Here is a 15,993-nt window from a genome sequence, read left to right as displayed (position 1 = left end):
TATAAAACTGGATATATCTAGCGAATTATACAAATCAAAAGTTTCATAGCAAACATAAAATTTGTTATTGAGCGCAATATACAAACTATAGATATAACATACAAATATGATTTTTATATTTGCATATGTGAAAGCTGCTCTTTTATTTATATCACATAAATTAAAACCCAAAAAATACATAATGTCACATAATTAATAAATATGTACACTAACTAACTATAAAGTTATCAATTGAGAATATGCGTTCAATTTATGTATTCATCACTCATCTTCAAGAGAATCTGCATATTTTCAATGTCACCTTATCATTTATGATATATTTACTCTTTACAAAATTAATTTAATAGATAATAAAACCCTATTTAAATTTATATGTCTTCAAAATTTCGATTATAATCTAAAAATACTTATGCATTATCCAAATTTTTAACTATATTCGAGACAAAAGTAGATTTGTGAAGAATAAGTACAAATTAATGTTCCATGGACTATGACAAAATATACAGACATATCTTTCAACATTCATCAATAAATAGTCAGACATATTTTAACATTCAGCTTCAAAGGTTAAAAATTAATTTTCATTATATAATATATTTTTATGACAATATTTTGGTATAGTGAAATTAACAGAAACAGAAAGAAATTACGCACTCAATTTTCATGTGTAGCAAATATAAAAATTATATTTATGAGTTATAGGTATAGTTTGCATAATCATCATTCATAGCAAACATAAATATGTATTTTCGCTATACATATACTAAAAAAAACAGTTGTATAATCTGTTTCTGCATAAACATACAAAAGATTAATTGTATAATTTTGTGTTTATATAACGCGAAAAAAAGAGAAAGACAAAAAAAAAACTGGACAGGGGAAAATCGTATTTGTATAAGCATAAGTCAATAGGATGAAATTATATGCATTTGTATTTGTATATACAATTTTATCTCGCTTTATACAACACAAACGCAATGTATATATTTGTGTTTGTATAAAGTGAGAGAAAGTGACGAGCGAGATCTGGGAGAGTGGCGAGAGAAGGAAAGGAAATATATGTAATGCTACAATTTTCTCTCGCTTTATACAAACACACACATTTATACATTTGCGTTTGTATAAATGCGAGAGAGGCGAGGGAGACTGCCAGTAAGAACGAGAGCGACGAGCGAGATTCACTAGGAGAGAGTCGAAATAGCAATTGTTAGCTATGGGTTCAAATAAATCAACCTGGTTATAACATTTAACTTAAATTAATAATTTGCTATTATAAGCAATTTTTCCTTATAAGAAATAGACACTTTTTCACCATAAAATAATTAAAAAATTATGTTATAAAATATCATTTTTACTCATTCTTTATCGAATCAATTTACTAAATAAATACATGATAAAAAATATATGAACTACTGAAAAGTTTCTTAATTTTTCAATATGAAAATATTGATATTTTTTCTTTTTTAACTAATTTAATCAAAAGAAAAATTTTAACTTAAAAAATTAGTGATTTTTAAAATAATGGCCGAATAGTTTGATGCTAAGACATATTGACCATTTTGAGTCATTGCACATGTATAATTAAAGGAAAAATAACTTAAATACACAACTATAAGTTTTATATTCTCTAATTTTCCCTTCTTTTTTTAAATATTACATAATTCCCTTTTTTTTTAATTCTAGTGTAAGTTTATAGATACATTACATTCTCTCTCCTATAGTACACAATTACCCATTTTAATGCCTATTTTTTCTCCATTAAAACACTCAACCTTTTAAATCAGTTTTTGGATTTTGAATTTTCTCCATTTAAACACTCAACCTTTTAAATCAGTTTTTTTATTTTGAATTATTAATTTTAATTAATTTTAAATAAAAGACCTAATTTTGAAATTTTGAATTTCAAATTTAAAAAATTTCAAATTTCAAGTATGGTGCAGATTGTTGCAGCCTCGGACCAGTTAAAGGGCTCGAGGAGAAAGAGCTACTTGCCCTAGCGGCTAATAAGCACCTATCTTTTGCTTACACACCAAAAACAGAAGAACCAGTGCCTCTTGCCTTAGAAGAAGTTAAGGTGATAAAAACAAGTAGACAATCTTCATCTCATCCCAATACATTCTCCCAGTTACCGCTTCCCCTTCCTCTTCCTCTAGCATCAACTTTGCATAAGGCCAAACAGGACTCAAAGAGTTAAAGTTTGTTAGGCCTACATTGTCTCGGGTTAGTATTTTGGTACTTAAAACTGTTGTTGAAATTAGTAAAAATTTTAAGGAATCTAGTGTGCTTGCCGATACATTGTATAGTGTTTTAGATGGTGAATTGATACATGAATTTGTTGTGTATCATAATATTTTATATGTATCATGAAGTTTTGAAAATTGTTGTAATGTATCATTCAATAAGTTTAGTAAATGCGTCATCAACTGTGCTTGATGATACATATAGAATCAGTGTGTACAGTGTTTAGTCAATTCACTGATACATGTAGTAGATATGTATCACATGTTTTGCATATAGTATGAATTTCTGAAAACTGATATCATGTATCAGTAAGGTATTAGTTGTTTAGTTGATGTACTGATACATGTTTTGAAAATTGTTATAATGTATCATTCACTAAGTTTAATAAATGCGTCATCAACTGTACTTGATGATACATATAGAATCAGTGTGTATATTGTTTAGTCGACGTTTCTGATACATGTATTAGATACGAAATTGAATCTCCAACAACGATTCCGTCGATTTTGTAACTTTCATTCTGCAATTTGTTCACCCAAATTCCGGAATGTCTCATCAAAATCGAAGTATTCATCTTGAAAAATCCACTGTAACAACAATAAAATTACTGTAGTTCGAAATTTAACAGATTGTTCAAAAAAATTGTTTTCAAAATAGATGATATAATCTTTGTTTTTCAAAATTTGAAATTAATATCCAATTAAGTGCTGATTTTATGTTGATTAATGATATGTTACCGTAAATTTAGCTGTTTTATTAACAACATTAACTATACCGTTTTTTCCCCTTTTTTTTCTCAACAGTTTAAAATTACCATGTATCATTTACCATGTATCACTAGAGTCTAAAGTATCACGGCTCAACAAATTTAAGGGATTTTTTGTAAATACTAAATTTGTCGGGACAGAATGAAATTATTGAATTACACTATGGGATTCCTTAAATTTTTACATAATTAAATAACTATCAACTAACGAGATATTTGCTACTTCTTCTAGCCCAAATTAGTTGTTTAAGTTTGTTTTTTTGAGAATCCAATTAATTTGTTCTCAAAATTAAATTAAATTAATTTTTTAGACAAATAGAGTATGTTATTTTTTTTATTTCTACATTAATTTGAACCAATCTCTTGTGATTTATTTTAATTTATTGATTGATAAATCATGTTTTTTACTGTGAAATAACTTGTGAGACGCTTTCTTTGTTAGCCTTCACCTTTTGATTTTGACTCTTCACTCTTTGTTGGTTGATATTTATTTATTCTTAGATGTTTGACACAATAGTTACAAGGTAGCTAGGCAGTAGCATCTATACTTCATGTCATAAAGAAGATTTAAATGCACTTTGATAAAAATAGAAACGAAACATTGACAATTACTCACTTCATATTTTACTGATTTGAGAAATCAAATTTAATAAACTTTCATTAATATTTTTAAATATATTTTTTCATTAATTAATATAAAAAATATTAAAATTTGTAGTACTTTTCACGAATATGATTTCATAGAAAACATTTTTCAACAAAAATGTGTATTCTATATCTATTTTTTAGCGCTTGTTAAGTAAGCAAGAAAATATTATCTCTAGAGTATCATATACTATCTTGCAAAACACTATGAAATTGAAATGAAATAGAAAGTGGGGATTCAGAAGGCGGGGGTGAGGGTCGGAGAGATTGGGTGCGTGGAGAGAAGACAATAAACTTGAAATGTCACTTATATACAATTTAAGGAATTGATTTTTCTAAAGAAAATAATTTCCAAACATATTAACCAAACCATGAGAAAATTAAAAAATAAAAATGAAAATCCTCCTCCCTACCAAAACACAATCAAACTTACATTCCAAGCACTCAATTACTCACCACAAATTTGGTATAGGTTTTGATTAAGGAGGATTCAAAATTTATTATTTTTTAAAAAACTATGAATTTATACAAATTACTTTTTTTATAAAAATATGGAAAAGAGGTAGGTAAAGCCATTGATGAGATGAAATAATATCTTGTATGTTTCTAACTAGATATTTTATTGCCCAGAGTTAAAATATTATGAATTGAAGGTACTAAAATTACTTAAAATGTATAATTGCACAAAACTCATATACAGTAAAGCATGCAAATTACAACATTTAAAATCTTTAGAGCTCAGTGCCAAATAAAGAAGTAAACATCATTAAACTGAGACCTGAGTAGTCCATTTTCAAACAGAACCTCTTGGCTAGTCTTTTATACTATCATCTGTTAACTGCTTTAATAAGTTATGGTCCATACAATAAATACCAAAGAACATTTTTTTGATGCAATCACATTAATGAAGATAACTCACAACTGTATTTTTCCAGAATTAGCCAACAACAACAAAAAAAAATCACCAAAGTGTGTATGTACAGAAACCACTTTCGACTTTGTCGATATTCTCAAAGAATGACTTGGAAACAAACCAAAACCAAAGAGGAAAACAAGAGAAATAAACACACTAACAATTCTTTTCTTTTCCTCTAGATCTATTTAAACTATATGTAAAAAGAGGGTGGCTGGGAAGGGGAGGGAGGTTATTCAGCAATGCGACGTGCAAAAACAACGAAAGAACATACTCCGTCCTTTGTGCATAGTAGACACAGCAAGAGAGACACTTAGATTCTCAAGCTAATAGATGCTAAATTACCCAGGATAAGGCTAGTTGGAGAAAATTTACACGTTGTCTTCAGTAAGCTGCACATTATATCCATGCTTTATCTCTGCATCAGAGTAAAATTTGGACAAGTTTAAGGATGAGATGAACCACAACATACATCCAGAAAAACATCTAGACAGCGACAAAAGATTGTACCATTTTCAGTAGGAACAATAAACACTACAAAAATCGGAAACAATATGAAGTTCATGTGCATTCTAGTAACTTGCTTTGCCTATAAGACTAGAAACTCTCATCTCTCCTAGGATCTTAGTTTGATTAGGCATGTCCATTAAAAGTAAGGCAAAACTTTGCATTGTATTCCCTCTGTCCCAATTTGTTAGGTGCTCTTTCCTTTATTTGACAGTCCAAAAAAGATTAGGAACTCTTTGATCTTAACATTCTCATTTCGCCCTTGCTCTTAAACGCTTTGATATGATTTATCAGGGACTCCACCGCAAAGATACATTTAGTATTTTATGCATATATTCAGCGAAATAAGAAAAAGGAAAGTAATAAATTCTTATAGGGACGTGGGAGACCACTTCCTTTTTTCTCCCTTTTTTCCCCTTGTTTTGTGCATTGTTATTTTGTTGTCTCTTTTTCTCTAACTTCCCTGCTTGTTTGAGGGTCATATCGGAAATAATCTATTTGCCCCACAAATGTAGAGTAAGGTCTGCACTCTGCATACATCCCCATCTTCCCCAGACCCCACTTGTGGGATTAAAACGGGTGTGATGTTGTTGTTGACGTGTGGGAAGCAATTAATGTAGAAAGTTAAGGTGGAACTCATTGGCCACCCTTAAAAGTTGGCACCAACTTTCACTTAGACACCTTGAGTAAGACTTGTTCATTTTAAACACACTTAGTAGGACCCCGTTGTGTCATTTGACACTTTTTGCTGATATGGCATAGTGAGTGTGATACACTCATGAATGGCGTGTGCAAGGCTTATATTTAGCAAATTTTTATTATATTTTTCTCTTCTCCATTTTCCAAGACACACTACCTCCACTGTTTCCCCAAGCTTAAACTCCTTCAATGGAGGTCGGATTGTCGAATCTGTTCTCAGAAAAGAAAAAAGAACAGATCTGAAACAATAAAAAGAAAGAACAGATTCCAAAAACAAACACAAACTTAAAGTGGGAATGAGGAAAAAGAACTAAAGGGGAAGTAAATGGTAAATTCACACTTAGAACTATCAAAGACTCCATTTTCTTTAACCCAATTCATTTTTTTTATTATTAGATGAGAACATCAATTCTTCGATTCTAATGATTCGTCAATTTTTTATGTTAAAGATTTGTACTTCTTTGTTAAATGATTATTTCTGTAAGAGATAGAAAGGGTTGAGAGGTATGGGACAACATGGTGAGGATTGCGAGGAGCTGTGTAAACTATTTTTATTAGAAAATTATTTTTGTTTTATTTATTAAATAGATTTTTTAAAATAGTTTCTTCTTTTTTTCTTTTACTAAAAATGTCACATGTTATCATTTAATTAGTTGCTTGCCATGTTATCAGCGACTCGTATTACACTCTCCTCAATATTTTTGATGATTGTCAAAATGACACAGTGGAGCGCTACTACGGGTGTTTAAAATGGTCGTAGGCCTATTCCAGTTTCAAAAATAATTAGACTATGAATACTTGAGGTGTCTGAGTGAAAGTTGGTGCCAACTTTAAAGGCTGCTAAGGGGTTCCGCTGAAAGTCGACATAGCTAGCAGAGCCATTTAGACTCTTGCAATGAACTGAAATTGTCATCTAAAACGGTAGATATTGAGACCCCAAAGAGAAGGTATTACTCACAAAAGATATGCTTAGATCGATTTGAGTACATTGCAAGAGTCTAAATGGTGTTCATTATGAAAATTAGGATCATCAAATTCATTGATATTATTCAATTTTGATAAAGAAGAATCGCCAAATTTTAAGATCAAAAGAAAAACACAAACAAAACAAAGAAAGATAAGAAACAGGGGCATATAGTTAACATTGACTCTCTGTTATGGATATGGACCATGGTATTACCACTCATTCTGCTCTACAAAATCAATAACCAAGAACTCATAGGCAGCAAAATGGGATCTCTCAACTAAAAAAGAACCCAAGGATAAGCAGGATAACTCAAACGACATCTAGGTAATGCCAAGTTGAAGTTACAACTGTAGAGAATAACAAACAGGATCATGGAAGAAAAGGGTTAAACAACCATTTGACGCTGCTAAGAATTAAAAAAACTAATCATTTGTGAATTTCATGGAAGTTCCAAAGAGAACTCCTTACTAGATACTTGCCTCATCATTCTAATTCTTTCACTATTTAAAGAAATCACATACTTGCGTCACTTGCTGTATACTAGATAATTACTTCATATCCAACTTGCTTCCCTCTCTTCAGGAAGTAATCACAATGGATAAGACTGCTGGTAGTCTAGCAATTAGCAGATATTAGGCTGGAATCAGCAAAAGGAGTACAAGGATGGAATATTACTTTTAGAAGGCTACTGCATAACTGGGAGCTGGAAAGAGTTGTTGAAAGACCTTGGAATCATTCCAAGGGTTCAAAAATACTGTAGACTAACTTATATGGAAGCCCACCAGCAAAGGAACTTATTCTGTAAACTCAGCTTATAACATTCTGATAAAGCACAGACAGTCAATTAATCAGTGACACCATGGAGATCCATTTGGAGATAAAGGCTCCTTTAGGGTGGTATACTTTTCTTGGCTAATACCAAGAGATACTTGCCTCACACAGGATAAACTTCAAAGAAGGGGATTCCAACTGTGTTCTAGATACTTTCTGTGTGGAGCTGCTAGGGAAAATAATAGTCACCTATTCACTCATTGTCTTGTTACTAGACAAAATTATGGAGTTAATACACAAAAGGTCACTCAACTTTGAAAATTTATATAACAAAGTCATTAAATTTTATTTTGTATCAATAAAATCACTCAACTTAGTTGTTTCTATCAATAAAATCACTCAACTTAGCTGTTTATATCAATAAAATCACTCAACTTAGTTGTATGTATCAATAAAATTACTCAATTAAATATATGATATTATTTTGATTGATCCACATGCAATCGGAACCAAATTCATTCACCAACTACTCTCCCACCGGAGTTGTGAGTTTCTCCTCTAATTTCATGTCGATCCGTTTATTTTTTTTTTGTTGATTTAGCTCCTTTGATTTATACTGTTATATATGCATCTTTTTGTATTCTGTAATTCATCGATTGTGGCTGTTCATTTGTAACTATTGCACGAATTGTAATCTCATACTTCTAAAAATTAACTTCGTTAGTTCATTACATTTCAACTCATAAACATAAATGTGATAATTTGACTCATAAGTCATTAACATAAAAGAAACAAAAAGAAAACCCAAAACTTGTTTATTTAACTACATTGTGCTCGCTGGATTGACAGAACTCTTCAATTTGTCCCCCTTTTTCACGTTTATCACCAGTGGGATAACAAGCAGCAATCTGCATTGACCAAGCTAATAAACTTACCCCTTTTACCCACTGTCTGTGTGTTTGTAGATTGGTATGTCATACTTTTATGGTGTATAAGGTGATGGTGCTCTATGTGAAGACCGTGAACTGAAGGGGTTTAATCCCATGGCCTATGCTCATGACGAGCCATTTGGAGTGCACAGATTGTCAAGAAACAAAACATAGTTTCTTAACTGGGTTAAAAGGTAGAATCATGAATAAATTTGGGTCCAATTGTATGTGGATCAATAAAAATAATGTCATATATTTAATTTATAATACATTTAGTTGAGTGATTTTATTGATATAAATATCTAAGTTGGGTGATATTTTTGATATAAAACAAAGTTCAATGACTTTACTAGATAAATTCCTAAAGTTGAATGACCTTGTGAGATATTAACTCACAATTATGACAACTATTCTTGACATGGTAGGACTCAGATGGTCAATGCCAGCAACAAGTGTTGATTTACTGAAATGTTGGAACGAGAATGATGGGGCAGTTAGCCAGAAAAATTGGTGGAAACTTGTCCTGCTTGCTTATGGTGGACCATTTGGAAGGAGAGGAACTATAGAGCTTTTGAAGACAAATACAGTTTTGTGGGAAAATCAAGATGAATTGTATATTTTTGTTTTATTTTTGGCTACTTTACCAGATATTAACCTTGAATCAGCTAAAAGAGTACATGGGTGGAGTATTACTTTTAGAAGATTATTACATGACTGGGAATTGGAAAGAGTCGTGGACTTGTTTAAGACCTTGGAAGTTGGAATCTCTCCAAGGCTTCAAAGAATCTAAGGATAGGTTGTGCTGGAAATCTGGAAGTGATGGAGTCTACACTGTCAAATCTGCATACAACCACCAGATTAGACAAAATGCACAATTTGACCAGTTGCCATGGAAGTTCATCTGGAAGACTAAGGCCCCTTATAAAGTCTTGTGTTTTTCTTGGCTTGTAGCAAGAGAAGCACGTCTCACTCAAGAAAACTTAAGAAGAAGGGGATTTCATCTATGCTCTAGATGTTGTATGTGTGGTGCAGCCGGAGAAAACAATTGCCATCTGTTTCTACATTGTCCCATAACTGGACAATTGTGGCAACTTTTTTTGTACTTGATAGGACTAAGATGGTCTATGCCAGCAACAAGTTGTGATTCATTGAAGTGTTGGAACTTAAAATGGAGGTGCAGTGAGACAAAAGAAGTGGTGGGAACTTGTCCCAGCTTGTATATGGTGGACAATTTGGAAAGAGAGGAACTACAGAATTTTTTAAGACAAAAGCAATCCTGTGCAGAAAATCAAAGACAAAATTGTATTCTTTTGTTCCTTTTTTTTGGTGTAAAGAAAACTATGTAGAGGAGACTGAATCACTAGTTGATATGATAGGTTCTTTGTGAAGCTGTAGTCCTAAGCATGGTTGAGTTTTTGTAATTGTAGATAGCACTGTCACGGTGCAGATCTAATTCATATATATATATATATATGTACACACACACACATGTTACCAGTTTCAAAAAAAAAATTGGTGTAAAGAAAGCTATTCTGAGGAGGTTGAATCACTAGTTGATAGGATATGATCCTTGTGAAGTTTGCAGTAGCCTAAGCTTGGTTGGGATTTTGTGAAGTCTTTTTGCACTGTTATGGTTCAACTACTATATCTATAGTCATTACCAGTTTTTTTAAAAAGTCCAGCAATTAGCCAGAGGAAAGGCAACGGGGTTTAGAGTTAAGAAAGTTGCTGATTCATTTCTCACTTAATACTGTAGAAAATAACACACAGAATCCTAGACGAAAGCGGTAAGCAATCATTTGACTCTGCTATAAATTAATTTTTTTTTATCATATGTGTATTTCAATGAAAGGTTCAAGAGAATTCCGTACTACATATTTGCTTCATCATTCTAATCTTTCACTAATTTAAGAAATCATACTTGCATCATTTGCTGTATATGTTAGATAATTACTCTTGCTTCCCTCTCTTCAGGAAGTAGCCACAATGGATAAGACCGCTGGTAGTCCAGCAATTAGCCAGAGTAAAGGCAACAGCATTTACAGAGTTGAGAAAGTTGCTTATTCATTTCTCTCACTTAACATATTCTTGTTCAAGATTTCAACCACTCCCGAAATTAGTGGTAGTATTATCATTTTTTTGAAGCTACAGAAATGCATGTGATGGATAAAAACTAACCTATTTCAACCGATACACTTTCAAATCATATCATGAATATGAAACAAGGACAAATAAAAGAAAAGCTCTGTACTGCATTAGCAAAATCCAGAATTCAGTGAATACAAGTTTTTTTGGGGCAATTGTAATGAAATATATACCAAATACAAGATTAATTAAGCAAAAAGGGCAAAAATTGTAACTTCAGTCAAGTTGACATACACATGATATGACTTATATTTTCAAGATGCACAATTCACCATTTCTATAAGCTTAGCAGTGGTAGGGCAGTTAACCATTAGAATTTAGGAATCAAATTACCTTTGAGTGAAGCCTTTTTGTACTTATCCTTCCTTTCAACCTCATTTTCCCATCCACAAATATCATCGCCGATTTCATCTCTCTCCTCATTTCCAATTTCACTTTCACTTGCTGTCTCCCATTCTGAATCATCAGTTTCCTGGCCACACATGTCTCCAGCATCACCCTCACATTGAACTCCACCATGTTTAATAGCAGCCTCTCTAAATAACCAAGCTGCACGCATCTGCTTTTTTACCAAACGCTCAGCATAATCAGGAACCTTGTTTTGCCTTAAAGACAGATCAGGATCATTTGATTGTGAACACTCATTTATAAACAGAATAGCATCTAATAAGCTCTCCTTAGCTAAACCAAGCATGTCATATGCCTGTGCTCTTCTCCAAAGGCTTTTGGCATGACGGTTCACAGGATTATGAAGACACAATGCACGAGTAGCATCACCTATAGCAGCCAAGGGTTGTTGTAACAAGAGATGACATTGAGCACGATTGCTGTACAGCACCACTCTCTCTTTCTTTGACCTCATTGGGCACAACGCCAATGCCTCTGAGTATTTAGCTGCAGCCCCAGAAATATTTCCTGATGAGAACAGGGAATTCCCTTCAAGTTTTACCACCAGTGCAGCTGCCTGTTTGATATGAAGGTCCTCTTTAGGCATATTTTTCTCCCATTTTAGTCTCTGTTTGGAATTTAGTAGTTCTTCAACTTCTTCTTTCACATGGCTATTGATTTGAGTACGACCTGTCCCTTGTGATTCAATACATTCTTGTAGAACATTGACAATAGAGTCTCCTAGCTTCTTATGATCCCCAAGGGATGATATCCCCGCAAGATCCACAAGTGCAGGTACAGCCTTTTCAATAACCTACAGTAAACATAGGAGATAAGAACTTCAACAATTTTAGATGTGTCCAGATCTATGGTTAAGATACTGCATGTCCTGGCTTTTTCGGATTCAGCTTATGGCTATAATATTATTTTACGACACTTATGGCTATAACATTAATATGGTAACATTAGTCATTAAAAAGAAATTACGAGGATGCTTGGGAGTTAGGATGATCTCATCCTGTGAGCACATCTTGACTATGAAATGTAGATAGAGATCACGCCGAAAAGTTGCCATTTCTATTCAATTGATACCAAATCCAATTTGATTGAACGCAGGGATTCAATTGCCAAGTTAAGGTCTACTACTGACTAGGGTTAAATTCCCAGAAAAACTCCCAGTCTTCCTTATTACTTGTACTTTTTGCATCTACACTTTCTTTTATACATATAAACAAAACCCGAAATTCTAATGTTAGTACTTGAAATTTACATGTTAATGGATCATAGTGGAACAATACCGAACCTAAAGTGCTAGAGATGAAAATGGCTGCAGTACATTATAATGATACTATCAGGAGCCATATGAATTGCAGCACTATCAGAAAAAAACACTAGAATTTCTATACTTTGAGCAATCAAAAGTGCACATGTTTGAAGCAGTAGTACAGAGTTAATAACACACATGCACGTGACTGTTCCTACATTTGATGTCTTCATCTTCCTGGGGTTGCGTTCTATTCAGGGTACTAGTCGTAACACTGATATGGCCACTCTAGAATTTTTTTCTTTTTCCTTTTGATAAGTCAAATTTATATCTTTGATAAAACAATGCATCTTAATAGTATTTACAGTCTGGGGACTTTGTTAGCAATTATTGACCAGAGAGTTTACTCAAAGTAACTGGTCCTTAGACATTAGTTAGAGAAGCGTTTTCAATCTGTCATATAGGTTTATGTATTTTTTCTCGGTAAAAATTTCAATGTCAAAAAAAGACATGTATGAAGGAGCCATCACTAGTGTGAGAACATTAGTAGGAGAGACCAAGAAAATTCCCATAACTGTAGGTTTACACCAGGGATCGGGCAATGAGCTCGTACTTGTTTACCCTAGTTATGGATGAGCCACTCAACACAAAACAAGATAAGGTCCCAATGCTATTTCTTAACTATAGTGCTAATTGACGAAACCTGCTAGAGTGCCAACTAAAAAGCTTGAGCTATAGATAAGCACTTGAGATGGTAAGGTTTTTAGGATAAGGAGAAGTAAGACCGAGTACATCTACTGCACGTTTATTCAGCATTAGAAGAGAGAAATTGAGGTGAAATTAGACGTGATTGTGGTGCCTCAATGCAAACAATTCAGAGTCTAGGTTCATCATTCTAAGAAAACCAAGGATAGATGCAGATATACATAGAACCAGAGTCGGATGGTTGCAATGTGGAAGTGCTACCATGGTGTTACGTAATAGAAGGATGCCCATCAACGGTAAGTTCTATAGAACAAGTCATAAAACCAACAATATTAAGTGAAAGTGAATGTTGGACCACAAAATCCAATACATCCAAAAGATGTGTCACAGAGATGCAGGTAAGATGATTTTGCAGTCATACAAGACTAGACAAGATGAAAAATGACCACATTCCTCAGAAGGTGCAAGCACATTTTGAGGATAGAGTAAGATCGCTTAGGATGGTTTAATCATGTCTTGCGTCAATCTCCAATGCACCGGTCTGTAGGTGTGAAACCATGGTGAATCAAGGCGTTAAAAAGGGAAACGATAGACCTAAAATCACATGGAAAGAACTTGTCTAAAAGTACCTACAATCTCTTTGGAATCCATGCAAGTTTACTTTAGGTCCTGTGCTTTCTAGTCTTTTAGCCCTATCAGAAAATTTTATGCCAGTAGAAAATATAGTGTTTCACGTACTTCTTATTTTTGTAATATTCACCTAGATGACTTTAAAATGGATAAACATGGACAACAAGAATTTCTATAGCCAACTCTAACTTGTTAGGGACTGAGACATAGTAGTAGTAGTAGTTGTATTCTCTTCTCCGCAAAATAGCTATGATATTCACTTCTCTTTTAAACCTGGAAGATGAGAGACTTTTATAAAGTACAATGAGAAGATTAACATTAAAGCAGAATGAGAATTAATTACCCTTCTAGCTAATAGCACTTGCAGTTATTTCTCACTGTGCAAGTAGATTTTTCTATCTGTTGCAAAAGGTCTAAGGTGAGTTACTCCAGAAGGATAAACTAATATGATTTCATCACATTGTCACTTTCCACCTCTAAAACAGGTTCTCTGGTTCTACCTGAAAATAGATAGGACAAAACAAAACCTACTTAATGGTTCATAAAGAATTCGATCAGTCCTAATTGTATGACTCTGCTGATTTGGTGCATCTTACCAACTATAAGAAAGAGTTATCTTTGTTAACAGCAGAACTTAACTCAGGACTGTAATACTTGTTAAACAGAATATCTTAAAGAAGTAGTGGACCAACCAAACAAGATGCTCATTTTAACCTTTTTGACAGCACAAAGCCAAACACCTTCAAGACAGGCAGGCATCATAGATAGTAACAATAGTGAAATCAGGTGAAAACAGAGACCCGTGTAAGTAAACATGACCAACACCCTCACACCACCCTCTTTGCTTTAAGTCATTCCGTCGAATACATGTTGTTATCCACATGCAAATGAAGACACTGGTACTGGTGGTGGTTGAAGAAGCTTTTCAATTATTATGTGATTGAGACAGCGGTGGCTCAAGCACTCTAGCGGCCTAAAGCCAAAATTTATTTGGAGGCCTTAAATTTACAAAATAGAATATCTTTTTTTCCCAAAAAAATCTATTCTTCTAGCTTTTTGAGATGAAAAGCCATTAATATTTTGTTATTATATAGTTCTTTTAATAATTCTTTTTCGAATAATAATAAAATCAAGGGAAAAGGGTCAAAATTACCACTCAACACTTTGTTTTATTGGTTGATTTTACCCCTACCGCTAAAAACAAGTTATAATATACCCCTCCGTGGATGGAAAACCCTAAATCAATTAAAATTATCCAATGTTACTTAAATTACCCAATTTTAACCCAACCCGACCCACTTAATAATACAATCCATTTTTTTCCAAATCAACTTTATTTTCACCACCACCACCACCAAAGCCTCGTCAGCATACTTAGAGATGTCTTCAGCTACGAATGACGTCGCGACACTCAGGAGAGGGATATTGAACACCTTTGATATTATGTTAAAAATTGATACAAAGGTGCATTGCACTAATTAAAGAAATACAGAATGATGTATTTGCTTGTGTGTTGAATCCACTAATTCATTGATTCCATTGATACTAGCAGTATAATGCAAGCAGAGTCATAAACTAAACGGAATATCAGACAATAACTAACCCATTCATCCAATATATAAGTTGTCTCCATTAGTTGTGCCAATGGTTCAATTGCTTGTCCAGTTTTTAACATAATATCAAAGGTGTTCAATGGCAACGTTATTCGTGGCTGAAGACATCTCTAAGTATGTAGATGAGGCTTTGGTGGTGGGTGGTGGGTGAAAACAAAATTGATTTGGGTAAAAGAAATGATGTATATTATTAAGTGGGTCGGGTTGGGTTAGAATTAGGTAATTTTAGTAAAATCGAATAATTTTAATTAATTTGGGGTTTTCCATCCAAGGAAGGGTATATTTGTTAAGTTTATTAACGGCAAGGGTAAAAATAACTTGTTTTTAACGATAGGGGCAAAGTCAACTAATAAAATAAAGTAGAGGGGTAATTTTGACCCTTTTCCCTAAAATCAACTCATTTAATCTCTTTTGAAATTGTTGATCTTAAGTAAAAATTTTCAATTGTAACTTCAAAAGAACTTTTTACCGTTTTGAGGCAACTATCAACTGTTACATGAACAGTTAACATTATTTTAGAAGAAAAGAATTTGAAAAAGAATCAAATCTATTCAATTGCTTGAATATGTCTGTTAAGAGTAATATTTTCTACTTGTACTATTTTCTTTAACATTTTAACTTAGAAAATAAGTATAAGCATCAAATATCAGATTGACTTGCAAGGAACATTCATTAGGTTAATACCTTTTTAACTTCTCGTCATCTGATGAACTCAAATAAGTTTTCGCACATCCCATAATAATTCGATGAATTATTCACATATGTAACAAAATTATCATTCTTTTCTATGAATTTTTTTACCTTTCAACTC

The 15,993-nt window shown here is 32.9% G+C and overlaps 1 protein-coding gene across 2 annotated transcripts in view; it reads right to left on the bottom strand.

Moving 5' to 3' along the window:
- Positions 1-4,518: 4,518 nt before the first annotated feature.
- Positions 4,519-15,993, bottom strand: part of LOC107015781 — a 15,255-nt gene continuing 3,780 nt past the window's right edge. For both annotated transcript variants that reach the window (XM_015216185.2, XM_027916708.1), the window contains exons 3-4: positions 10,917-11,784; positions 4,519-4,983 (exon numbers count right to left, since the gene is read on the bottom strand). In XM_015216185.2, coding sequence (XP_015071671.1) covers positions 4,937-4,983; positions 10,917-11,784 — 915 coding nt within the window. In that variant the 3' untranslated portion in view covers positions 4,519-4,936. The remainder of the gene's footprint in view (positions 4,984-10,916; positions 11,785-15,993) is intronic.

This window comes from Solanum pennellii, chromosome 4 (genome assembly GCF_001406875.1).
Source record: "Solanum pennellii chromosome 4, SPENNV200".
Classification (NCBI taxonomy): domain Eukaryota; kingdom Viridiplantae; phylum Streptophyta; class Magnoliopsida; order Solanales; family Solanaceae; genus Solanum; species Solanum pennellii.
The sequence above is the reverse complement of the archived record's forward strand: the minus strand, read 5'-3'. Positions and strand labels throughout refer to the sequence as shown.